Consider the following 26,314-nt stretch of genomic DNA (forward strand, 5'->3'; position numbering starts at 1 on the left):
CTGATAACAAGGTATTGTTATTGAAATGAAATTCCAGAAAACCTATGGTCCACCAGCTGGTGTTATTGTTAGACTGTAAATCAAGACTTATATGTGCATACATCCATGTGGACCATAGGTTTTTGGACAGAAACAAATGTATTTTGTCCAGAAAAGAGCTTGTGAAAATTGAGGGACTATTTAAAAGTGGCTATACCACTTCTTAAATATTTGATAAAATGTCTTCCATTAACCCCATTCAATAAAAGCTGTGTGTACACTTCAAGCATAGACAGAGTGGGTCAAGATGATTAAAGTGACTCATCATGCTCCACACTGACACGTGCGCTCCTCCATCCATCGGATTCAAATAGCGGCGCTGCTCTTTATTTACCCGTTGCCATGGTGAATCCTGGTGCCACTGATGATGGCAGGGTGCACTCAAACTGAAGTTCTAATGTGTACAGGTGTGGATCCAGGTGCTTCTGATTATGCTGCTATAACAATGGGTCAGACTCACCTCAGATCACCCAGAACACTTCCTCTATTTCCCACGTCTTTTTCAGCAACTCGAATCACGCAATGAGTCAGTCACGTGATTGCAGAAACAACACGGGGCCTCCTTTGGCTTTTGTCACGTGATCAAAACCGTACGTGCTTCCGCACAGGTTTCATTTAGACACGCCCCCTCTATTCTATTTTTGTGACGTCATTCTTTTCGGCTCAAAACATCAGAGGCGCTTCGTTCGAAGCTCAAATCTATAAGAAGCCAGAGAAGCATTACACAGCTGACAGAGTTTAATTTTTGCAGCGTTCAAACTTTTGGAAACATTTACAGCGTCAGTGTATCAAAATTGCAACATGTCTCAGCACCCAAGACAGAGACATTCTGCTGACATTGAATCCTTCAGAAGGGCATTAGATTGCACGAAGAAGGAAAATCAAGACCTGCACAATATCATTAAAAAAATGCAGGAGGAGAAAAGTCAGCTGGAGGACAAGAATAGTCAGCTGGAGGACAAGAATAGACAGCTGGAGGACAAGAATAGACAGCTGGAGGACAAGAATAGACAGCTGGAGGACAAGAATAGACAGCTGGAGGACAAGAATAGTCAGCTGGAGGACAAGAATAGTCAGCTGGAGGGACAAGAAGTCATGGAGGACAGAATAGTCAGCTGGAGGCCCAAATTAAAAACCTCCCAGAAATTTCCTCACAGGACCAACCAGGTCAAGATCTGCAGTACAAGCCTGACTTGCAGGTCTTAAATGCCGGTTGGGAGATTCTGCTTAAACAATCACAGCAGCAAATCACAGGCCTGTTGGAAGGAAAGAAAAATTGCAACAGCGTCTCCAAAAATTAGAGAACATCGCTGAAGAGAAAAAACAGGTGGAAGCATTAGCTGATGAGATGGCAGGCCTGTTTGAAAAAACTGAGGAAAAAAATGAAGATTTGCAGAAAAAGCTTGACGAAGCACTGCAAATGAATAGACAAATGATTAAAGAGAAGCAGCAACAGGAAGCCGAGCACAGGGAGATGGCTTGCGAGCTTGAAGACGTGAAAGCAAAACACCAAGAGACACAACAGAAGCTTCAAGACGTGGAAAAAATACACAAAGAGACGCAACACAGGCTGGAGGACAAGACCAGACAGCTGGAGTGCCAAATTAAAGACCTCCCAGAAATTTCCCAACAGGACCAAACCAGTAAAGATCTGCAGTACAAGCCTGAATTACAGGTCTTAAATGAAGTTTGGGAGATTCTGCTTAACCAATCACAGCAGCATATCACAGGCCTGTTGGTAGGAAATAAAAAATTGCAACAGCGTTTCCAAGAATTAGAGGGCATCGCTGAAGTGCAAAAACAAATGGAAGAGGCAATTAATGAGATCACAGGCCTGTATGTAGAAACTGAGGAAAAAAATATAAATTTGCAGAGAAAGCTTGACGAAGCACTGCAACAAATAGACAAATGATTAAAGAGAAGCAGCAACAGGAAGCCGAGCACAGGGAGATGGCTTGCGAGCTTGAAGACGTGAAAGCAAAACACCAAGAGACACAACAGAAGCTTCAAGACGTGGAAAAAATACACAAAGAGACGCAACACAGGCTGGAGGACAAGACCAGACAGCTGGAGGCCCAAATTAAAGACCTCCCAGAAATTTCCTCACAGGACCAAAGTGGTAAACATCTGCAGTACAAGCCTGAATTACAGGTCTTAAATGAAGTTTGGGGACTTCTGCTTAACCAATCACAGCAACATATCACAGGCCTGTTGGTAGGAAATAAAAAATTGCAACAGCGTTTCCAAGAATTAGAGGGCATCGCTGAAGAGAAAAAACAAATGGAAGCGGCAGTTGATGAGATGGCAGGCCTGTATGTAGAAACTGAGGAAAAAAATATAAATTTGCAGAGAAAGCTTGACGAAGCACTGCAAACAAATAGAGAAATGATTAAGAGAAGCAACAACAGGAAGCCGAACACAGAGAGATGAAGTGCGAGCTTGAAGACATCAAAGCGAAGCATGAAGAGACACAACAGAAGCTTCAAGACTTGGAAAAAATACACAAAGAGATGCAACACAGGCTGGAGGACAAGACCAGACAGCTGGAGGCCCAAATTAAAGACCTCCCAGAAATTTCCTCACAGGACCAAACTGGTAAACATCTGCAGTACAAGCCTGAATTACAGGTCTTAAATGAAATTTGGGGGCTTCTGCTTAACCAATCACAGCAGCATATCACAGGCCTGTTGGTAGGAATAAAAAATTGCAACAGCGTTTCCAAGAATTAGAGGGCATCGCTGAAGAGAAAAAACAAATGGAAGCGGCAGTTGATGAGATGGCAGGCCTGTATGTAGAAACTGAGGAAAAAAATATAAATTTGCAGAGAAAGCTTGACGAAGCACTGCAAACAAATAGAGAAATGATAAAAGAGAAGCAACAACAGGAAGCCGAGCACAGAGAGATGAAGTGCGAGCTTGAAGACATCAAAGCGAAGCATGAAGAGACACAACAGAAGCTTCGGGATGTGGAAGAAAGCTATTCTTCCAAGCTTCAAGAGTTAGAAGAAAAACACAACCAGACAAAATACAAGCTTAAAGAGCTGGAAGAAAGGTGTGAAGCAACACAACAGAAGCTTCACAAAGGTGAGGAAAAACTAAAGGTTTGCAGGTAACTCTTGATGGAGCACTGCAGAGAAATGCAGAACTGCAAAGAGAGAAGGAGCAACAGGTAGAAGAGATCAGGCAGGCAATGAAAGCACAGGATGAGAAATATAAAGACCTGAAGGTAAAGCATTCTGAAAAGGAGAAAGAGTTAGAAGAACTCCACAAAAAATGCACCAAACTGGAAGAAGAGAATGCACAAATCTTCAGTGAGGTCAAAAGACTCATCCTCCAAAACAAAGATTTAGAGGAATAACGCCAGAAAAAGAAGGGAAAGCATGTCTTTTCTTTTTCCAGCTGAGGTTCTGCTGCTTCTCCCGCTCAACCTGGAGAAACATAGGCTGCTCTTCCTCCACCGTTCCTCCATCTCCTTCATTTTCCCCTCTCCCATCTCTTCACCTTTCAGGAGATTAAAAAAGAAGAAGCGTCACTGGCTGCTTCACCTAATTGGCCACAAAATTCACCAACAGCATGTCCTAAACATCACATTTATATAAATATGTCATTGAACTTATCAGTGGTAGGTTAAAAGACCATTCCTCGTTTCCATCACGCCCCCCCCAGCCGGTCGCAGCAGATGGCTGCCCCTTCCTGAGCCTGGTTCTGCCCGAGGTTTCTTCCTTTAAAAAGGGAGTTTTTCCTCGCCACTGTCGCCAAGCGCTTGCTCACAGGGGATCTTCTGATTGCTGGGGGCTCTTTAAACCAAAAACTGATAAGTTCACTGGCATCAAATATCAGACTCAGCAATATGTAAATACATGGGAATCATGTATTTTAAACATGGATTGTATAAATATAATTTGAAATCAAATAAAAAAAAAAATCAAAACATCTGTGTCAATGTGTATACGTTCATTTATACTGTATAAGAATTCCTGTTTTACAGTAAAATATGGCAAATATGTTTCTATGCCAAAACTTCAAAAACAGACATTTGAGGAAAATGGTCATCAAAGCTGACCTTCATATCTCCAGCCTAACTCTTTACTGGTAGAGCTAAACCACCAGTACTGTGGTACTGAGAGCAGCTGGCTTCTTATTAGTGGACATGCGCATCAATATTGTCAGCAAATCAAAAGCTGCAAATCCTACTGTGTGTGTGTGTGTGTGTGTGTGTGTGTGTGTGTGTGTGTGTGTGTGTGTGTGTGTGTGTGTGTGTGTGTGTGTGTGTGTGTGTGTTGTGTGTGTGTGTGTGTGTGAGAAAGAGAGAATCCTACTTCACGGTGTCTCTAGCATGACTTTACAGACGCTGGCCATGGTGCTGAGGCAGCCTGTTGTGTTCTCCAGTGGAAGAATCTTGTTCTGAACAAAGTACAAATCACACATGATCACAAATCATTACGATAACATCAGTTATCGTAATGAGCCAGCAGTGGTCGTTACAAATATTTTCAGACCTGAAATAAAAACAGAGGCTGTGGAAACAGGCGTATGAACCCTGCTGCACGAATAAAAGAGCAACTTTAGACATAATCTCTAGCCATGATTCTGCTGTGCAGCAGATAACATTGTATGAACATGTAGAAGTCGACTTCAGAAGTCTGAAAGTCAGTATTTTTATTTTTTTTTTGCAAACACAGTAGGTCACAGTAAGTAAGTAATACTGTTTGTTTCAGTCACGTGTTGTGGATAGACCCCTTACACTCTCACTGCTTAACAACAAACACGCTCTCTTAGTCAGACTGCTCACAGTCATGTGCTGTCAGCACTTTTACCTCTGTCACAAAGTTTGTGGTTGCATTGCTGAGTGTTTTCAGCATGGGCGTGGCCTCCGTATAGAACAGAGACATCCTGTTAGCCATCTCATTGTTGACTTCACTCTCAATGTCCAACTGTGGGTGCAGAAACCAGAGATGTATAGTAATGAAGTAGAACTACTTAAGTACTGTACTTAAGTACTAAAATGCAATATCTGTACTTTATTGGAGTACATATTTTTTCCCCTACTTTCACTTTTACTCCACTATATATTTTTGATTAATTTAATACTTTTACTTCCGATACATTTTTCACGTGCTGAATCGTTACTCGTTACTATTATGAAAACGTTATTAATCATCCCCAAGTCATAGTATCAATGCCAGAGCGGTAGATGGCGCTGTCACGGTTTATGAGCTGGCTCATCATTGGGCGATTTGAGCGATCAAGCCTATAAAAAAAACGCAGGCTTCGTCTCCGCCTTTTGCGCTGTTGCTTGTAAGTATTGAGGACAGAACGCGTCAGCTTACTGTCCGATATCGAGATGGATGACGTCCCAGGAACACCTTGTCCAGGTTTGTCTTTTAGCTGCTCTGTGGACTGCCCCTCTGGCCTTTGAGATGTTTTATTTGTGTTTGGTTTTTTGTAAACACTTGTATGGCCTTTTATCATTGTACTCCAGCTTCAGCCAAATACATTGTGCCTTTCAAATGTTTGAAATTATATAAACAATGATAATCAAACTTTTGACTGCCTTTCTTTAATATACACAGTACTTGTACTTTTACTTGTACTTGTACTTTCGGTACTTGAGTAGCAATTTTTGAAATACTTCTACTTGCAATACTTAAGTACCAAAAAAATTGAAGTACTTCTGTACTTCCACTTGAGTATGGTTTGAAAGAACACTTCAACTTTTACTCAAGTCAATTTTTTTATATAGTACTTGTACTTCTACTCCACTCCTCTACTCCAGTACTTTATACATCTCTGGCAGAAACAAACAGGAGGCTCCAGTTTTATTCCACACTGATGAGCGTCATGTAGCCTTGTACAAGACTGAGTGTGTGTATGAGTTTAACTCGAGTGTTTCCACAGACCTCGAGCTCATCAAAGCGTAGAGTGAAGTGGAGGATCTCAGCGAACTGTTTGCCCAGCGCCTGCTTCCTCTCCAGGTGCTGAGTGGGCGTGAGGGGCGGACATGTCAGGGACTCCGGCAGGGACTCCTCTGTACGCACACAGGCGCACGTGCGCACACACACACACACACACACGCACACACACGAGACGTCAACTAATTTTAAAAAGCGAATTCAATCTTTATTCATCACCTAAAAAGTGACTCATTAAGATGAAACCTATGGCATAACCTGTTGACTAACAAAAGGAAGTAATAATCCTGTCCCAACACATTTGTTCAGCAGTGTGACTGCACCTACTTTGAGAGAGAAGCTGTAAAAACGTCTCAAGCTTGATGACCAACGGGCAACAGAGTTCCACTCTCGCTCCTGCAGGCTGGGGTTTTGAATCGCCTGGAAACAAAGAAACAACAAAACAGAATCAAACACATCCATCAAACATCACACACACACATCTCAACGGGGACTTAACAGCATCGAGAAATTGCACTCACACAAATCTAAAATGGTAAAAAAGGGTAGTGGTTGATTTGCAGCATTCACATCAGTTTCAGCTGTGTGGTGGCAGGTGTCTCAGTAAATATGTAAGTGCAGATTTTCTTTTCTTTTTTTAACGTTTTCTTGTCTTATTGTATCCATAATGTGAATCAGCGTGGCATTTGTTCTTTGAGCTGAGCTACAGATGTCGATCATGTCACCAAAATCCATTCTTACATTATATAATTTTCTATGCATGCAGTACTTCTGTTCCATTGACCACTGAAATGAAAGTTATGGCTTTCTTTTTATTCATATAGATCAGGGCTTTAAAATAACTTATAATGCTCACAAAACAACAATAATAATCAGGGGTGTAGCACAGAACTCTGGGCCCTATATAGAAGCAGTCTCTGTGGGCCCCCTTCCTTTCTTGATCTTTTCTCATGCATCTTTTGATTTTATTTATTTAATTTACTTATTTTAACAAATAATCTCCTGTGGTCCTTAGGGTAGCCAGTGATGAACTATTCATTTACCATATCTAATAAATCTAGGATAGGCCCATAAGTCTGCACAGTTTAAAATATCCCCACAATAGTGCATTATTTTCTTCATTTTCATTCAAGTAAAAAATGATATTCTTAGTTTTCTAACACATTAAGAACATGCGTAGGCTGCTGTGCTGCATAACAAAGACATCAACTGTATCCAAGTGAACAAGAACACGACCAGCTTTCTTGACATACAGCGCAATGGTTCAAAAGCATAAAGGCCCAAAACAAAGAAAGATAAATCATTCAAATGGAACAAATCTGTCTGCTCTTCATTCTTCCCATCACCCTCAGGGCAACCTTCATTTTCCTTGCTCTCTTCACTTCCATCGTCCTCTGTCATGTCTGTTTGCTCACTATCTGCTAAACAGAAAGACCTGTACAAGAATGAATCATAAAGGCACACATAAAGGCACACCATGATAATTGAATAGTTGAACATATAGAAATAGAAATACAAATCCCTTTATTTGTCCCACAATGGGGAAATTTCAGTGTAGTAGCAGCAAGCTATTGTACAGACACACGATACTATAAACACAATAAAAAAACACAATAAGAAAGTATTAAAAGATAAAAATAATTAAGAAAATACAAATACAGAATTACAAATAAAACTGTATACACTATGTGCAGTATAGACTATGTATACACTATGTATAGTATAGACAATATAGAGATTGCGATCAGTATAGACAGTACAGACAATGTGACCAATCAAATGTCAGTAGTGTAGATACGTACATAGCAAAACACTCTTATGTCTGGGAGCAGTGCTGGTTAAAAAGTCTCACTACTGCAGGCAGGAAGGACCTGCGATAGCGCTCTCTCAAACATTTGGGGTGCAACAGTCTGTCTCTGATGGAGCTCCTCAAGGCTGTCACAGTTCCATACATGGGGTGGGAGTCATTTGACAGCATAGAGTACAACCTTCTTGTCATCCTCCTCTCCCTCACCACCTCCACAGTGTCCAGAGAGCAGCCCAGGACAGAACTGGCCTTATTGATGAGCCTATCCAGTCTCTTCCTGTCAGCAGCAGTCATACTGCTCCCCCAACACACCACACTGTAAAAAAGAGCTGATGCCACCACAGAGTCATAAAATGTTTTCAGGAGTGCCCCCTGCACTCCAAAGGACCTCAGTCTCCTGAGCAGGTAGAGTCTGCTCTGACCTTTCTTATAAAGTGCATTGGTGTTGTCTGACCAGTCAGTTTATTGTTAGATGAACACCCAGATACTGCCCAGATAAAGTGAGCAGCAGTTCTCCAGGTGAAACTCTTTCTGATGACAGAGCTCGTGCACAAGACATCAAACCTTGAAGCAAGTGGGCTACAGAAGCAGAAGACCACACTGTGTGCCACTGTCAGATAAGAACAAGAAACTGAGGCTACAATTCGCACGTTCTCACCGAACTGGATAACACAAGATAAAAAACATTGCCTGGTCTGATGAGTCTTGATTTCTGCACTGACAATCGGATGGTAGGTTCAGAATTTGGTATAAACAACAAGAAAGTATGGATTCATCCTACCTTGTATTAACAATTCTGGCTGGTGGTGCTTTAAACATGCTTTTTATCAGAGCTAAATGTAGCCCAGCTTGCAGTAAATTGCCATAAACCCATGTTCTGCTCCAGAAATTTGCACAATGAAAGGGAAAAACCCTACAAACATGGCTTCTACCTATTACCCCTGCCGGGGCAGAGGCCGTCAACAAGCGATCTCCAGCCATCCTGGTCCTGGGCCTTTCTCTCCAGCTGGTTCCAGCTGTACCCCATTCTCTCGGTGTCAGCATCAAGGTCACGGCACAGGGATTTTCTGGGCCATCCTCTGTTTCTCTTTCCTTGGGGGTTCCAGGTAAGGGCTTGGTTGGTTATGTTGGAGGCTGGCTTATTATTATTATTATTAACAACACTATACTACCCTTTATATAAGGTGTCACAGCACATTTCAGTCACTCAATACTGCATTATTTAGGGTCATTAAGAATCTTTGTGATGTTTGTCGCTACGTCGCTCACCATGAACATGGGGGATTAGCTCAAATGGTAGAGCGCTCGCTTAGCATGCGAGAGGTAGCGGATCGATGCCCTCATCCTCCAATTACCAATTGTTACTGGGGCATATATTTCCTTGCGTACTACTATAGTAGTAATCAGTACTGGCACCACCTGTTTCATGTTTTACACACTTGGCTTATGGTGCATTTTTGTTGCAGTTCAAACAGTATCATGGCTTAGTGGAAACACCCATTCATAACGCTGCCCCACCAGTCAATGCAAATACTAATAATAACGGAAATGTAAATGCAAAAAAATGACAAGCCCACAAAAATATTTAGTTTAAACTAATAATTTAACTTTTTGAGCAACAGTAAAGTGAAATGAAGGAATTTAAATAATAAGTGTGTGTGTGTGTTGCTGTTTAAGCCTTTAGTTTTCTCCGTGTTCGTTTCATCGAACAGGAATGACAAAAGATCAGATAAGGAGTCCAACTATTAAATTTAATAAAGCCGTTTCAAACAGTTCAGATATCTGGGTCAGACTTCATGCCATGAGATGGCATGAAGTACTGGCACATTCTAATTCAACTTACAGTTTCATATAGTCACAGCATATCAGTCTTGATTACATCATTTACAAAACAGAATGTGGAAAGCAGAGAATTTCAACAACAGGGTGACCTCGAAGTCTCCATTTCTATCATTGTGTAGTCTTCATCAGTGTGGTTCATTGTACAGTCAGAATACAAAGTTCATGATGACACAGAACATTATAAGCTTCTGTATTTTTAATCAGTTATGTTATTTCCAGACAAATTTGCTCAGGGAAGTAAATGTATGTAAGACATATATGTGGCATATACCATGAATAATACAACAGAAGGTAATATGAAAAAACTGAACACTTTAAATATTTAATTATATTTGATGTATTCATTGAATTTATCTTGAACAACGTTTTAAAGGTATCCATTTGAAGATCAACTTCCAACAGCAGTAACTTGAGGTCCTCTCTAACAGCTGTGCCAGCACTTCCTATTCTGATCCTTAATCTGAATACCAATACGAATACCTTTATTAGTCCCACAATGGGGAAATTACAGTTAACAGAACACCCATCCAAGAAATACAAACACAGAGACAAACAAAAACAGGGGGGGACAGGTGTCTGAGGTCATGCAGCCGTTTTACCGGCGCTACCTTTAGCAGGAAAACAGAAGGAGATACACTGGGATAAGTAGGTTCAAAAAAATCATCTCGTACTATGTTCGGGAAAAGAAATCCTGGTATCAATATATATATGCCACGTCCACACAGTGCAGCCAGGAACGTTATTTCCATCCCCACAGGAATCCATAACATAGCCAGCCGGGTGTGTAGTCGGACCAGAGGAAAGAGGGTTCCCCTTCTCCCATTCTCCTCGTGATGAGAATTTGGCCATCAGTAGTGTTGAGAGACCAGCTGACAAGATCCATAATTTAATTTGCAGTTCGGGGATGTGTGAAGAGATGCTCTAAGCAGCGAAGCAGCAACAAGCAGGGGCAGATAGGGAAGGCTGGGGAGAAGAGAAAAATGCGTCCGTCTTCACCGAGAGCATGTGATGCAGAGGGGCATCTTGCAACAGATATGCCTCAGCAGCAGTGGTGCAAAAAGTGGGTATGAGCTATATGCAATGCAAAGGGGTGCCGCACAGGGAGGCGCCAAAGCGATGAGGGGAAATTGTTTCTCTAGCGCATTTTCTGTATTTAACAGCTGTACATATGATATGATCAATAACAGAAGGCACCGGCGCTGATCAGGCGCCCCGTGCTCCTTTAGGCGCTCCAGCGCGCGCTTTCGAGAACGCGCTCGATCGCGACATGTCTGTTTGCTCACTATCTGCTGTGTGTGTGTGTGTGTGGTGTGTGTGTGTGTGTGTGTGGTGTGTGTGTGTGTGTGTTGTGTGTGTGGTGTGGTGCGAGATTGGGGGCAGGGGGTGGGGGCTAAAAATGTATCTGCATACACCTCAGAAAGTATATAGCTGCGCTCCTGATAACAAGGTATTGTTATTGAAATGAAATTCCAGAAAACCTATGGTCCACCAGCTGGTGTTATTGTTAGACTGTAAATGAAGACTTATATGTGCATACATCCATGTGGACCATAGGTTTTTGGACAGAAACAAATGTATTTTGTCCAGAAAAGAGCTTGTGAAAATTGAGGGAATATTTAAAAGTGGCTATACCACTTCTTAAATATTTGATAAAATGTCTTCCATTAACCCCATTCAATAAAAGCTGTGTGTACACTTCAAGCATAGACAGAGTGGGTCAAGATGATTAAAGTGACTCATCATGCTCCACACTGACACGTGCGCTCCTCCATCCATCGGATTCAAATAGCGGCGCTGCTCTTTATTTACCCGTTGCCATGGTGAATCCTGGTGCCACTGATGATGGCAGGGTGCACTCAAACTGAAGTTCTAATGTGTACAGGTGTGGATCCAGGTGCTTCTGATTATGCTGCTATAACAATGGGTCAGACTCACCTCAGATCACCCAGAACACTTCCTCTATTTCCCACGTCTTTTTCAGCAACTCGAATCACGCAATGAGTCAGTCACGTGATTGCATACAACAACACGGGGCCTCCTTTGGCTTTTGTCACGTGATCAAAACCGTACGTGCTTCCGCAAGGTTTCATTTAGACAACGCCCCCTCTATTCTATTTGTGACCGTCATTCTTTTCGGCTCCAAAACATCAGAGGCGCTTCGTTCGAAGCTCAAATCTATAAGAAGCCAGAGAAGCATTAACACAGCTGACAGAGTTTAATTTTTGCAGCGTTCAAACTTTTGGAAACATTTACCGCGTCAGTGTATCAAAATTGCAACATGTCTCAGCACCCAAGACAGAGTCATTCTGCTGACATTGAATCCTTCAAAGGGCATTAGATTGCACGAAGAGGAAATCAAGACCTGCACAATATCATTAACAAAATGCAGGAGGAGAAAAGTCAGCTGGAGGACAAGAATAGTCAGCTGGAGGACAAGAATAGACCAGCTGGCGGACACGAATAGACAGCTGAGGACAAGAATAGACAGCTGAGGGACACTGGAGGACAAGAATAGACAGCTGGAGGACAAGAATAGACAGCTGGAGGACAAGAATAGACAGCTGGAGGACAAGAATGTCAGCTGGAGGACAAGAATAGACAGCTGGAGGACAGAATAGACAGCTGGAGGACAAGAATAGTCAGCTGGAGGACAAGAATAGTCAGCTGGAGGGACAAGAATAGACAGCTGGAGGACAAGAATAGACAGCTGGAGGACAAGAATAGACAGCTGGAGGACAAGAATAGACAGCTGGAGGACAAGAATAGTCAGCTGGAGGACAGAATAGTCAGCTGGAGGACAAGAATAGACAGCTGGAGGACAGAATAGACAGCTGGAGGACAAGAATAGACAGCTGGAGGACAAGAATAGTCCAGCTGGAGGACAAGAATAGTCAGCTGGAGGACAAGAATAGTCAGCTGGAGGACAAGAATAGACAGCTGGAGGCCCAAATTAAAAACCTCCCAGAATTCCTCACAGGACCAACCAGGTCAAGATCTGCAGTACAAGCCTGACTTGCAGGTCTTAAATGCCGGTTGGGAGATTCTGCTTAAACAATCACAGCAGCAAATCACAGGCCTGTTGGAAGGAAAGAAAAAATTGCAACAGCGTCTCCAAAAATTAGAGAACATCGCTGAAGAGAAAAAACAGGTGGAAGCATTAGCTGATGAGATGGCAGGCCTGTTTGAAAAAACTGAGGAAAAAAATGAAGATTTGCAGAAAAAGCTTGACGAAGCACTGCAAACGAATAGACAAATGATTAAAGAGAAGCAGCAACAGGAAGCCGAGCACAGGGAGATGGCTTGCGAGCTTGAAGACGTGAAAGCAAAACACCAAGAGACACAACAGAAGCTTCAAGACGTGGAAAAAATACACAAAGAGACGCAACAATGGCTGGAGGACAAGACCAGACAGCTGGAGTGCCAAATTAAAGACCTCCCAGAAATTTCCCAACAGGACCAACCAGGTCAAGATCTGCAGTACAAGCCTGAATTACAGGTCTTAAATGAAGTTTGGGAGATTCTGCTTAACCAATCACAGCAGCATATCACAGGCCTGTTGGTAGGAAATAAAAAATTGCAACAGCGTTTCCAAGAATTAGAGGGCATCGCTGAAGTGCAAAAACAAATGGAAGCGGCAATTAATGAGATCACAGGCCTGTATGTAGAAACTGAGGAAAAAAATATAAATTTGCAGAGAAGCTTGACGAAGCACTGCAAACAAATAGACAAATGATTAAAGAGAAGCAGCAACAGGAAGCCGAGCACAGGGAGATGGCTTGCGAGCTTGAAGACGTGAAAGCAAAACACCAAGAGACACAACAGAAGCTTCAAGACGTGGAAAAAATACACAAAGAGACGCAACACAGGCTGGAGGACAAGACCAGACAGCTGGAGGCCCAAATTAAAGACCTCCCAGAAATTCCTCACAGGACCAAAGTGGTAAACATCTGCAGTACAAGCCTGAATTACAGGTCTTAAATGAAGTTTGGGGACTTCTGCTTAACCAATCACAGCAGCATATCACAGGCCTGTTGGTAGGAAATAAAAAATTGCAACAGCGTTTCCAAGAATTAGAGGGCATCGCTGAAGAGAAAAAACAAATGGAAGCGGCAGTTGATGAGATGGCAGGCCTGTATGTAGAAACTGAGGAAAAAAATATAAATTTGCAGAGAAAGCTTGACGAAGCACTGCAAACAAATAGAGAAATGATTAAAGAGAAGCAACAACAGGAAGCCGAACACAGAGAGATGAAGTGCGAGCTTGAAGACATCAAAGCGAAGCATGAAGAGACACAACAGAAGCTTCAAGACTTGGAAAAAATACACAAAGAGATGCAACACAGGCTGGAGGACAAGACCAGACAGCTGGAGGCCCAAATTAAAGACCTCCCAGAAATTTCCTCACAGGACCAAACTGGTAAACATCTGCAGTACAACCCTGAATTACAGGTCTTAAATGAAATTTGGGGGCTTCTGCTTAACCAATCACAGCAGCATATCACAGGCCTGTTGGTAGGAAATAAAAAATTGCAACAGCGTTTCCAAGAATTAGAGGGCATCGCTGAAGAGAAAAAACAAATGGAAGCGTCAGTTGATGAGATGGCAGGCCTGTATGTAGAAACTGAGGAAAAAAATATAAATTTGCAGAGAAAGCTTGACGAAGCACTGCAAACAAATAGAGAAATGATAAAAGAGAAGCAACAACAGGAAGCCGAGCACAGGGAGATGAAGTGCGAGCTTGAAGACATCAAAGCGAAGCATGAAGAGACACAACAGAAGCTTCGGGATGTGGAAGAAAGCTATTCTTCCAAGCTTCAAGAGTTAGAAGAAAAACACAACCAGACAAAATACAAGCTTAAAGAGCTGGAAGAAAGGTGTGAAGCAACACAACAGAAGCTTCACAAAGGTGAGGAAAAAACTAAAGGTTTGCAGGTAACTCTTGATGGAGCACTGCAGAGAAATGCAGAACTGCAAAGAGAGAAGGAGCAACAGGTAGAAGAGATCAGGAGGGCAATGAAAGCACAGGGTAAGAAATATAAAGACCTGAAGGTAAAGCATTCTGAAAAGGAGAAAGAGTTAGAAGAACTCCACAAAAAATGCACCAAACTGGAAGAAGAGAATGCACAAATCTTCAGTGAGGTCAAAAGACTCATCCTCCAAAACAAAGATTTAGAGGAATACCGCCAGAAAAGAAGGGAAAGCATGTCTTTTCTTTTTCCAGCTGAGGTTCTGCTGCTTCTCCCGCTCAACCTGGAGAAACATAGGCTGCTCTTCCTCCACCGTTCCTCCATCTCCTTCATTTTCCCCTCTCCCATCTCTTCACCTTTCAGGAGATTAAAAAAGAAGAAGCGTCACTGGCTGCTTCACCTAATTGGCCACAAAATTCACCAACAGCATGTCCTAAACATCACATTTATATAAATATGTCATTGAACTTATCAGTGGTAGGTTAAAAGACCATTCCTCGTTTCCATCACGCCCCCCCCAGCCGGTCGCAGCAGATGGCTGCCCCTTCCTGAGCCTGGTTCTGCCCGAGGTTTCTTCCTTTAAAAAGGGAGTTTTTCCTCGCCACTGTCGCCAAGCGCTTGCTCACAGGGGATCTTCTGATTGCTGGGGGGCTCTTTAAACCAAAAACTGATAAGTTCACTGGCATCAAATATCAGACTCAGCAAATATGTAAATACATGGGAATCATGTATTTTAAACATGGATTGTATAAATATAATTTGAAATCAAATAAAAAAAAAAATCAAAACATCTGTGTCAATGTGTATACGTTCATTTATACTGTATAAGAATTCCTGTTTTACAGTAAAATATGGCAAATGTGTTTCTATGCCAAAACTTCAAAAACAGACATTTGAGGAAAATGGTCATCAAAGCTGACCTTCATATCTCCAGCCTAACTCTTTACTGGTAGAGCTAAACCACCAGTACTGTGGTACTGAGAGCAGCTGGCTTCTTATTAGTGGACATGCGCATCAATATTGTCAGCAAATCAAAAGCTGCAAATCCTACTGTGTGTGTGTGTGTGTGTGTGTGTGGTGTGTGTGTGTGTGTGTGTGTGTGTGTGTGTGTGTGTGTGTGTGTGTGTGTGTGTGTGTGTGTGTGTGTGTGTGTGAGAAAGAGAGAATCCTAATTCACGGTGTCTCTAGCATGACTTTACAGACGCTGGCCATGGTGCTGAGGCAGCCTGTTGTGTTCTCCAGTGGAAGAATCTTGTTCTGAACAAAGTACAAATCACACATGATCACAAATCATTACGATAACATCAGTTATCGTAATGAGCCAGCAGTGGTCGTTACAAATATTTTCAGACCTGAAATAAAAACAGAGGCTGTGGAAACAGGCGTATGAACCCTGCTGCACGAATAAAAGAGCAACTTTAGACATTAATCTCTAGCCATGATTCTGCTGTGCAGCAGATAACATTGTATGAACATGTAGAAGTCGACTTCAGAAGTCTGAAAGTCAGTATTTTTATTTTTTTTTTGCAAACACAGTAGGTCACAGTAAGTAAGTAATACTGTTTGTTTCAGTCACGTGTTGTGGATAGACCCCTTACACTCCTCACTGCTTAACAACAAACACGCTCTCTTAGTCAGACTGCTCACAGTCATGTGCTGTCAGCACTTTTACCTCTGTCACAAAGTTTGTGGTTGCATTGCTGAGTGTTTTCAGCATGGGCGTGGCCTCCGTATAGAACAGAGACATCCTGTTAGCCATCTCATTGTTGACTTCACTCTCAATGTCCAACTGTGGGTGCAGAAACCAGAGATGTATAGTAATGAAGTAGAACTACTTAAGTACTGTACTTAAGTACTAAAATGCAATATCTGTACTTTATTGGAGTACATATTTTTTCCCCTACTTTCACTTTTACTCCACTATATATTTTTGATTAATTTAATACTTTTACTCCGATACATTTTCACGTGCTGAATCGTTACTCGTTACTATTATGAAAACGTTATTAATCATCCCCAAGTCATAGTATCAATGCCAGAGCGGTAGATGGCGCTGTCACGGTTTATGAAGCTGGCTCATCATTGGGCGATTTGAGCGATCAAGCCTATAAAAAAAACGCAGGCTTCGTCTCCGCCTTTTGCGCTGTTGCTTGTAAGTATTGAGGACAGAACGCGTCTGCTTACTGTCCGATATCGAGATGGAGGACGTCCCAGGAACACCTTGTCCAGGTTTGTCTTTAGCTGCTCTGTGGACTGCCCCTCTGGCCTTTTGAGATGTTTTATTTGTGTTTGGTTTTTTGTAAACACTTGTATGGCCTTTTATCATTGTACTCCAGCTTCAGCCAAATACATTGTGCCTTTCAAATGTTTGAAATTATATAAACAATGATAATCAAACTTTTGACTGCCTTTCTTTAATATACACAGTACTTGTACTTTTACTTGTACTTGTACTTTCGGTACTTGAGTAGCAATTTTTGAAATACTTCTACTTGCAATACTTAAGTACCAAAAAAATTGAAGTACTTCTGTACTTCCACTTGAGTATGGTGTTGAAAGAACACTTCAACTTTTACTCAAGTCAATTTTTTTATATAGTACTTGTACTTCTACTCCACTCCTCTACTCCAGTACTTTATACATCTCTGGCAGAAACAAACAGGAGGCTCCAGTTTTATTCCACACTGATGAGCGTCATGTAGCCTTGTACAAGACTGAGTGTGTGTATGAGTTTAACTCGAGTGTTTCCACAGACCTCGAGCTCATCAAAGCGTAGAGTGAAGTGGAGGATCTCAGCGAACTGTTTGCCCAGCGCCTGCTTCCTCTCCAGGTGCTGAGTGGGCGTGAGGGGCGGACATGTCAGGGACTCCGGCAGGGACTCCTCTGTACGCACACAGGCGCACGTGCGCACACACACACACACACACACGCACACACACGAGACGTCAACTAATTTTAAAAAGCGAATTCAATCTTTATTCATCACCTAAAAAGTGACTCATTAAGATGAAACCTATGGCATAACCTGTTGACTAACAAAAGGAAGTAATAATCCTGTCCCAACACATTTGTTCAGCAGTGTGACTGCACCTACTTTGAGAGAGAAGCTGTAAAAACGTCTCAAGCTTGATGACCAACGGGCAGACAGAGTTCCACTCTCGCTCCTGCAGGCTGGGGTTTTGAATCGCCTGGAAACAAAGAAACAACAAAACAGAATCAAACACATCCATCAAACATCACACACACACATCTCAACGGGGACTTAACAGCATCGAGAAATTGCACTCACACAAATCTAAAATGGTAAAAAAGGGTAGTGGTTGATTTGCAGCATTCACATCAGTTTCAGCTGTGTGGTGGCAGGTGTCTCAGTAAATATGTAAGTGCAGATTTTCTTTTCTTTTTTTAACGTTTTCTTGTCTTATTGTATCCATAATGTGAATCAGCGTGGCATTTGTTCTTTGAGCTGAGCTACAGATGTCGATCATGTCACCAAAATCCATTCTTACATTATATAATTTTCTATGCATGCAGTACTTCTGTTCCATTGACCACTGAAATGAAAGTCATGGCTTTCTTTTCATTCATATAGATCAGGGCTTTAAAATAACTTATAATACTCACAAAACAACAATAATAATCAGGGGTGTAGCACAGAACTCTGGGCCCTATATAGAAGCAGTCTCTGTGGGCCCCCTTCCTTTCTTGATCTTTTCTCATGCATCTTTTGATTTTATTTATTTATTTAATTTACTTATTTTAACAAATAATCTCCTGTGGTCCTTAGGGTAGCCAGTGATGAACTATTCATTTACCATATCTAATAAATCTAGGATAGGCCCATAAGTCTGCACAGTTTGAAATATCCCCACAATAGTGCATTATTTTCTTCATTTTCATTCAAGTAAAAAATGATATTCTTAGTTTTCTAACACATTAAGAACATGCGTAGGCTGCTGTGCTGCATAACAAAGACATCAACTGTATCCAAGTGAACAAGAACACGACCAGCTTTCTTGACATACAGCGCAATGGTTCAAAAGCATAAAGGCCCAAAACAAAGAAAAGATAAATCATTCAAATGGAACAAATCTGTCTGCTCTTCATTCTTCCCATCACCCTCAGGGCAACCTTCATTTTCCTTGCTCTCTTCACTTCCATCGTCCTCTGTCATGTCTGTTTGCTCACTATCTGCTAAACAGAAAGACCTGTACAAGAATGAATCATAAAGGCACACATAAAGGCACACCATGATAATTGAATAGTTGAACATATAGAAATAGAAATACAAATCCCTTTATTTGTCCCACAATGGGGAAATTTCAGTGTAGTAGCAGCAAGCTATTGTACAGACACACGATACTATAAACACAATAAAAAAACACAATAAGAAAGTATTAAAAGATAAAAATAATTAAGAAAATACAAATACAGAATTACAAATAAAACTGTATACACTATGTGCAGTATAGACTATGTATACACTATGTATAGTATAGACAATATAGAGATTGCGATCAGTATAGACAATACAGACAATGTGACCAATCAAATGTCAGTAGTGTAGATACGTACATAGCAAAACACTCTTATGTCTGGGAGCAGTGCTGGTTAAAAAGTCTCACTACTGCAGGCAGGAAGGACCTGCGATAGCGCTCTCTCAAACATTTGGGGTGCAACAGTCTGTCTCTGATGGAGCTCCTCAAGGCTGTCACAGTTCCATACATGGGGTGGGAGTCATTTGACAGCATAGAGTACAACCTTCTTGTCATCCTCCTCTCCCTCACCACCTCCACAGTGTCCAGAGAGCAGCCCAGGACAGAACTGGCCTTATTGATGAGCCTATCCAGTCTCTTCCTGTCAGCAGCAGTCATACTGCTCCCCCAACACACCACACTGTAAAAAAGAGCTGATGCCACCACAGAGTCATAAAATGTTTTCAGGAGTGCCCCCTGCACTCCAAAGGACCTCAGTCTCCTGAGCAGGTAGAGTCTGCTCTGACCTTTCTTATAAAGTGCATTGGTGTTGTCTGACCAGTTCAGTTTATTGTTTAGATGAACACCCAGATACTGCCCAGATAAAGTGAGCAGCAGTTCTCCAGGTGAAACTCTTTCTGATGACAGAGCTCGTGCACAAGACATCAAACCTTGAAGCAAGTGGGCTACAGAAGCAGAAGACCACACTGTGTGCCACTGTCAGATAAGAACAAGAAACTGAGGCTACAATTCGCACGTTCTCACCGAACTGGATAACACAAGATAAAAAACATTGCCTGGTCTGATGAGTCTTGATTTCTGCACTGACAATCGGATGGTAGGTTCAGAATTTGGTATAAACAACAAGAAAGTATGGATTCATCCTACCTTGTATTAACAATTCTGGCTGGTGGTGCTTTAAACATGCTTTTTATCAGAGCTAAATGTAGCCCAGCTTGCAGTAAATTGCCATAAACCCATGTTCTGCTCCAGAAATTTTGCACAATGAAAGGGAAAAACCCTACAAACATGGCTTCTACCTATTACCCCTGCCGGGGCAGAGGCCGTCAACAAGCGATCTCCAGCCATCCTGGTCCTGGGCCTTTCTCTCCAGCTGGTTCCAGCTGTACCCCATTCTCTTGGTGTCAGCATCGAGGTCACGGCACAGGGATTTTCTGGGCCATCCTCTGTTTCTCTTTCCTTGGGGGTTCCAGGTAAGGGCTTGGTTGGTTATGTTGGAGGCTGGCTTATTATTATTATTATTAACAACACTATACTACCCTTTATATAAGGTGTCACAGCACATTTCAGTCACTCAATACTGCATTATTTTAGGGTCATTAAGAATCTTTGTGATGTTTGTCGCTACGTCGCTCACCATGAACATGGGGGATTAGCTCAAATGGTAGAGCACTCGCTTAGCATGCGAGAGGTAGCGGGATCGATGCCCTCATCCTCCAATTACCAATTGTTACTGGGGCATATATTTCCTTGCGTACTACTATAGTAGTAATCAGTATTGGCACCACCTGTTTCACGTTTTACACACTTGGCTTATGGTGCATTTTTGTTGCAGTTCAAACAGTATCATGGCTTAGTGGAAACACCCATTCATAACGCTGCCCCACCAGTCAATGCAAATACTAATAATAACGGAAATGTAAATGCAAAAAAATGACAAGCCCACAAAAATATTTAGTTTAAACTAATAATTTAACTTTTTGAGCAACAGTAAAGTGAAATGAAGGAATTTAAATAATAAGTGTGTGTGTGTGTTGCTGTTTAAGCCTTTAGTTTTCTCCGTGTTCGTTTCATCGAACAGGAATGACAAAAAGATCAGAATAAGGAGTCCAACTATTAAATTTAATAAAGCCGTTTCAAACAGTTCAGATATCTGGGTCAGACTTCATGCCATGAGATGGCATGAAGTACTGGCACATTCTAATTCAACTTACAGTTTCATATAGTCACAGCATATCAGTCTTGATTACATCATTTACAAAACAGAATGTGGAAAGCAGAGAATTTCAACAACAGGGTGACCTTGAAGTCTCCATTTCTATCATTGTGTAGTCTTCATCAGTGTGGTTCATTGTACAGTCAGAATACAAAGTTCATGATGACACAGAACATTATAAGCTTCTGTATTTTTAATCAGTTATGTTATTTTCCAGACAAATTTGCTCAGGGAAGTAAATGTATGTAAGACATATATGTGGCATATACCATGAATAATACAACAGAAGGTAATATGAAAAAACTGAACACTTTAAATATTTAATTATATTTGATGTATTCATTGAATTTATCTTGAACAACGTTTTAAAGGTATCCATTGAAGATCAACTTCCAACAGCAGTAACTTGAGGTCCTCTCTAACAGCTGTGCCAGCACTTCCTATTCTGATCCTTAATCTGAATACCAATACGAATACCTTTATTAGTCCCACAATGGGGAAATTACAGTTAACAGAACACCCATCCAAGAAATACAAACACAGAGACAAACAAAAACAGGGGGGGACAGGTGTCTGAGGTCATGCAGCCGTTTTACCGGCGCTAACTTTAGCAGGAAAACAGAAGGAGATACACTGGGATAAGTAGGTTCAAAAAAATCATCTCGTACTATGTTCGGGAAAAGAAATCCTGGTATCAATATATATATGCCACGTCCACACAGTGCAGCCAGGAACGTTATTTTCCATCCCCACAGGAATCCATAACATAGCCAGCCGGGTGTGTAGTCGGACCAGAGGAAAGAGGGTGCCCCTTCTCCCATTCTCCTCGTGATGAGAATTTGGCCATCAGTAGTGTTGAGAGACCAGCTGACAAGATCCATAATTTAATTTGCAGTTCGGGGATGTGTGAAGAGATGCTCTAAGCAGCGAAGCAGCAACAAGCAGGGGCAGATAGGGAAGGCTGGGGAGAAGAGAAAAATGCGTCCGTCTTCACCGAGAGCATGTGATGCAGAGGGGCATCTTGCAACAGATATGCCTCAGCAGCAGTGGTGCAAAAAGTGGGTATGAGCTATATGCAATGCAAAGGGGTGCCGCACAGGGAGGCGCCAAAGCGATGAGGGGAAATTGTTTCTCTAGTCGGCATTTTCTGTATTTAACAGCTGTACATATGATATGATCAATAACAGAAGGCACGGCGCTGATCAGGCGCCCCGTGCTCCTTTAGGCGCTCCAGCGCGCGCTTTCGAGAACGCGCTCGATCGCGACATGTCAGTTTGCTCACTATCTGCTGTGTGTGTGTGTGTGTGTGTGTGTGTGTGTGTGTGTGTGTGTGTGTGTGTGTGTGTGCGAGATTGGGGGCAGGGGGTGGGGGGCTAAAAATGTATCTGCATACACCTCAGAAAGTATATAGCTGCGCTCCTGATAACAAGGTATTGTTATTGAAATGAAATTCCAGAAAACCTATGGTCCACCAGCTGGTGTTATTGTTAGACTGTAAATCAAGACTTATATGTGCATACATCCATGTGGACCATAGGTTTTTGGACAGAAACAAATGTATTTTGTCCAGAAAAGAGCTTGTGAAAATTGAGGGACTATTTAAAAGTGGCTATACCACTTCTTAAATATTTGATAAAATGTCTTCCATTAACCCCATTCAATAAAAGCTGTGTGTACACTTCAAGCATAGACAGAGTGGGTCAAGATGATTAAAGTGACTCATCATGCTCCACACTGACACGTGCGCTCCTCCATCCATCGGATTCAAATAGCGGCGCTGCTCTTTATTTACCCGTTGCCATGGTGAATCCTGGTGCCACTGATGATGGCAGGGTGCACTCAAACTGAAGTTCTAATGTGTACAGGTGTGGATCCAGGTGCTTCTGATTATGCTGCTATAACAATGGGTCAGACTCACCTCAGATCACCCAGAACACTTCCTCTATTTCCCACGTCTTTTTCAGCAACTCGAATCACGCAATGAGTCAGTCACGTGATTGCAGAAACAACACGGGGCCTCCTTTGGCTTTTGTCACGTGATCAAAACCGTACGTGCTTCCGCACAGGTTTCATTTAGACACGCCCCCTCTATTCTATTTTTGTGACGTCATTCTTTTCGGCTCAAAACATCAGAGGCGCTTCGTTCGAAGCTCAAATCTATAAGAAGCCAGAGAAGCATTAACACAGCTGACAGAGTTTAATTTTTGCAGCGTTCAAACTTTTGGAAACATTTACAGCGTCAGTGTATCAAAATTGCAACATGTCTCAGCACCCAAGACAGAGACATTCTGCTGACATTGAATCCTTCAGAAGGGCATTAGATTGCACGAAGAAGGAAAATCAAGACCTGCACAATATCATTAAAAAAATGCAGGAGGAGAAAAGTCAGCTGGAGGACAAGAATAGTCAGCTGGAGGACAAGAATAGACAGCTGGAGGACAAGAATAGACAGCTGGAGGACAAGAATAGACAGCTGGAGGACAAGAATAGACAGCTGGAGGACAAGAATAGTCAGCTGGAGGACAAGAATAGTCAGCTGGAGGACAAGAATAGTCAGCTGGAGGACAAGAATAGTCAGCTGGAGGCCCAAATTAAAAACCTCCCAGAAATTTCCTCACAGGACCAACCAGGTCAAGATCTGCAGTACAAGCCTGACTTGCAGGTCTTAAATGCCGGTTGGGAGATTCTGCTTAAACAATCACAGCAGCAAATCACAGGCCTGTTGGAAGGAAAGAAAAAATTGCAACAGCGTCTCCAAAAATTAGAGAACATCGCTGAAGAGAAAAAACAGGTGGAAGCATTAGCTGATGAGATGGCAGGCCTGTTTGAAAAAACTGAGGAAAAAAATGAAGATTTGCAGAAAAAGCTTGACGAAGCACTGCAAATGAATAGACAAATGATTAAAGAGAAGCAGCAACAGGAAGCCGAGCACAGGGAGATGGCTTGCGAGCTTGAAGACGTGAAAGCAAAACACCAAGAGACACAACAGAAGCTTCAAGACGTGGAAAAAATACACAAAGAGACGCAACACAGGCTGGAGGACAAGACCAGACAGCTGGAGTGCCAAATTAAAGACCTCCCAGAAATTTCCCAACAGGACCAAACCAGTAAAGATCTGCAGTACAAGCCTGAATTACAGGTCTTAAATGAAGTTTGGGAGATTCTGCTTAACCAATCACAGCAGCATATCACAGGCCTGTTGGTAGGAAATAAAAAATTGCAACAGCGTTTCCAAGAATTAGAGGGCATCGCTGAAGTGCAAAAACAAATGGAAGAGGCAATTAATGAGATCACAGGCCTGTATGTAGAAACTGAGGAAAAAAATATAAATTTGCAGAGAAAGCTTGACGAAGCACTGCAAACAAATAGACAAATGATTAAAGAGAAGCAGCAACAGGAAGCCGAGCACAGGGAGATGGCTTGCGAGCTTGAAGACGTGAAAGCAAAACACCAAGAGACACAACAGAAGCTTCAAGACGTGGAAAAATACACAAAGAGACGCAACACAGGCTGGAGGACAAGACCAGACAGCTGGAGGCCCAAATTAAAGACCTCCCAGAAATTTCCTCACAGGACCAAAGTGGTAAACATCTGCAGTACAAGCCTGAATTACAGGTCTTAAATGAAGTTTGGGGACTTCTGCTTAACCAATCACAGCAACATATCACAGGCCTGTTGGTAGGAAATAAAAAATTGCAACAGCGTTTCCAAGAATTAGAGGGCATCGCTGAAGAGAAAAAACAAATGGAAGCGGCAGTTGATGAGATGGCAGGCCTGTATGTAGAAACTGAGGAAAAAAATATAAATTTGCAGAGAAAGCTTGACGAAGCACTGCAAACAAATAGAGAAATGATTAAAGAGAAGCAACAACAGGAAGCCGAACACAGAGAGATGAAGTGCGAGCTTGAAGACATCAAAGCGAAGCATGAAGAGACACAACAGAAGCTTCAAGACTTGGAAAAAATACACAAAGAGATGCAACACAGGCTGGAGGACAAGACCAGACAGCTGGAGGCCCAAATTAAAGACCTCCCAGAAATTTCCTCACAGGACCAAACTGGTAAACATCTGCAGTACAAGCCTGAATTACAGGGCTTAAATGAAATTTGGGGGCTTCTGCTTAACCAATCACAGCAGCATATCACAGGCCTGTTGGTAGGAAATAAAAAATTGCAACAGCGTTTCCAAGAATTAGAGGGCATCGCTGAAGAGAAAAAACAAATGGAAGCGGCAGTTGATGAGATGGCAGGCCTGTATGTAGAAACTGAGGAAAAAAATATAAATTTGCAGAGAAAGCTTGACGAAGCACTGCAAACAAATAGAGAAATGATAAAAGAGAAGCAACAACAGGAAGCCGAGCACAGAGAGATGAAGTGCGAGCTTGAAGACATCAAAGCGAAGCATGAAGAGACACAACAGAAGCTTCGGGATGTGGAAGAAAGCTATTCTTCCAAGCTTCAAGAGTTAGAAGAAAAACACAACCAGACAAAATACAAGCTTAAAGAGCTGGAAGAAAGGTGTGAAGCAACACAACAGAAGCTTCACAAAGGTGAGGAAAAAACTAAAGGTTTGCAGGTAACTCTTGATGGAGCACTGCAGAGAAATGCAGAACTGCAAAGAGAGAAGGAGCAACAGGTAGAAGAGATCAGGCAGGCAATGAAAGCACAGGATGAGAAATATAAAGACCTGAAGGTAAAGCATTCTGAAAAGGAGAAAGAGTTAGAAGAACTCCACAAAAAATGCACCAAACTGGAAGAAGAGAATGCACAAATCTTCAGTGAGGTCAAAAGACTCATCCTCCAAAACAAAGATTTAGAGGAATACCGCCAGAAAAAGAAGGGAAAGCATGTCTTTTCTTTTTCCAGCTGAGGTTCTGCTGCTTCTCCCGCTCAACCTGGAGAAACATAGGCTGCTCTTCCTCCACCGTTCCTCCATCTCCTTCATTTTCCCCTCTCCCATCTCTTCACCTTTCAGGAGATTAAAAAAGAAGAAGCGTCACTGGCTGCTTCACCTAATTGGCCACAAAATTCACCAACAGCATGTCCTAAACATCACATTTATATAAATATGTCATTGAACTTATCAGTGGTAGGTTAAAAGACCATTCCTCGTTTCCATCACGCCCCCCCCAGCCGGTCGCAGCAGATGGCTGCCCCTTCCTGAGCCTGGTTCTGCCCGAGGTTTCTTCCTTTAAAAAGGGAGTTTTTCCTCGCCACTGTCGCCAAGCGCTTGCTCACAGGGGATCTTCTGATTGCTGGGGGGCTCTTTAAACCAAAAACTGATAAGTTCACTGGCATCAAATATCAGACTCAGCAAA

The 26,314-nt window shown here is 42.1% G+C and overlaps 3 protein-coding genes, 1 non-coding gene and 1 pseudogene across 4 annotated transcripts; 3 read left to right on the plus strand and 2 right to left on the minus strand.

The window, feature by feature from the left end:
- Positions 1 to 4,358: 4,358 nt before the first annotated feature.
- On the minus strand, positions 4,359 to 8,051 carry LOC115793612 (protein FAM49A-like). The gene is made up of 5 exons (XM_030748657.1): positions 7,803 to 8,051; positions 6,274 to 6,370; positions 5,894 to 6,066; positions 4,856 to 5,014; positions 4,359 to 4,442 (listed from the first exon to the last, which is right to left on the minus strand). The coding sequence occupies exons 1-5, from the start codon at positions 8,049 to 8,051 to the stop codon at positions 4,359 to 4,361; spliced, it is 762 nt and encodes a 253-aa protein (XP_030604517.1).
- Positions 8,052 to 13,554: 5,503 nt separating this feature from the next.
- LOC115793613 (golgin subfamily A member 6-like protein 22) lies at positions 13,555 to 15,019 on the plus strand. The gene has a single exon (XM_030748658.1). The coding sequence runs from the start codon at positions 13,700 to 13,702 to the stop codon at positions 15,017 to 15,019; it is 1,320 nt and encodes a 439-aa protein (XP_030604518.1). The 5' UTR covers positions 13,555 to 13,699.
- Positions 15,020 to 15,738: 719 nt separating this feature from the next.
- LOC115793614 (protein FAM49A-like) lies at positions 15,739 to 19,439 on the minus strand (annotated as a pseudogene).
- A 988-nt stretch (positions 19,440 to 20,427) lies between these two features.
- On the plus strand, positions 20,428 to 20,500 carry trnaa-agc (transfer RNA alanine (anticodon AGC)). The gene has a single exon. It is a non-coding gene; the product is annotated as a tRNA-Ala (tRNA).
- A 2,276-nt stretch (positions 20,501 to 22,776) lies between these two features.
- Positions 22,777 to 24,619, plus strand: LOC115793615 (myosin-9-like). The gene has a single exon (XM_030748660.1). It carries the CDS (start codon positions 23,258 to 23,260, stop codon positions 24,617 to 24,619), a length of 1,362 nt encoding a protein of 453 aa, XP_030604520.1. The 5' UTR covers positions 22,777 to 23,257.
- Positions 24,620 to 26,314: the final 1,695 nt, after the last annotated feature.

Source organism: Archocentrus centrarchus, chromosome 15 (assembly GCF_007364275.1).
Source record: "Archocentrus centrarchus isolate MPI-CPG fArcCen1 chromosome 15, fArcCen1, whole genome shotgun sequence".
NCBI classification, from domain to species: Eukaryota; Metazoa; Chordata; class Actinopteri; order Cichliformes; family Cichlidae; genus Archocentrus; species Archocentrus centrarchus.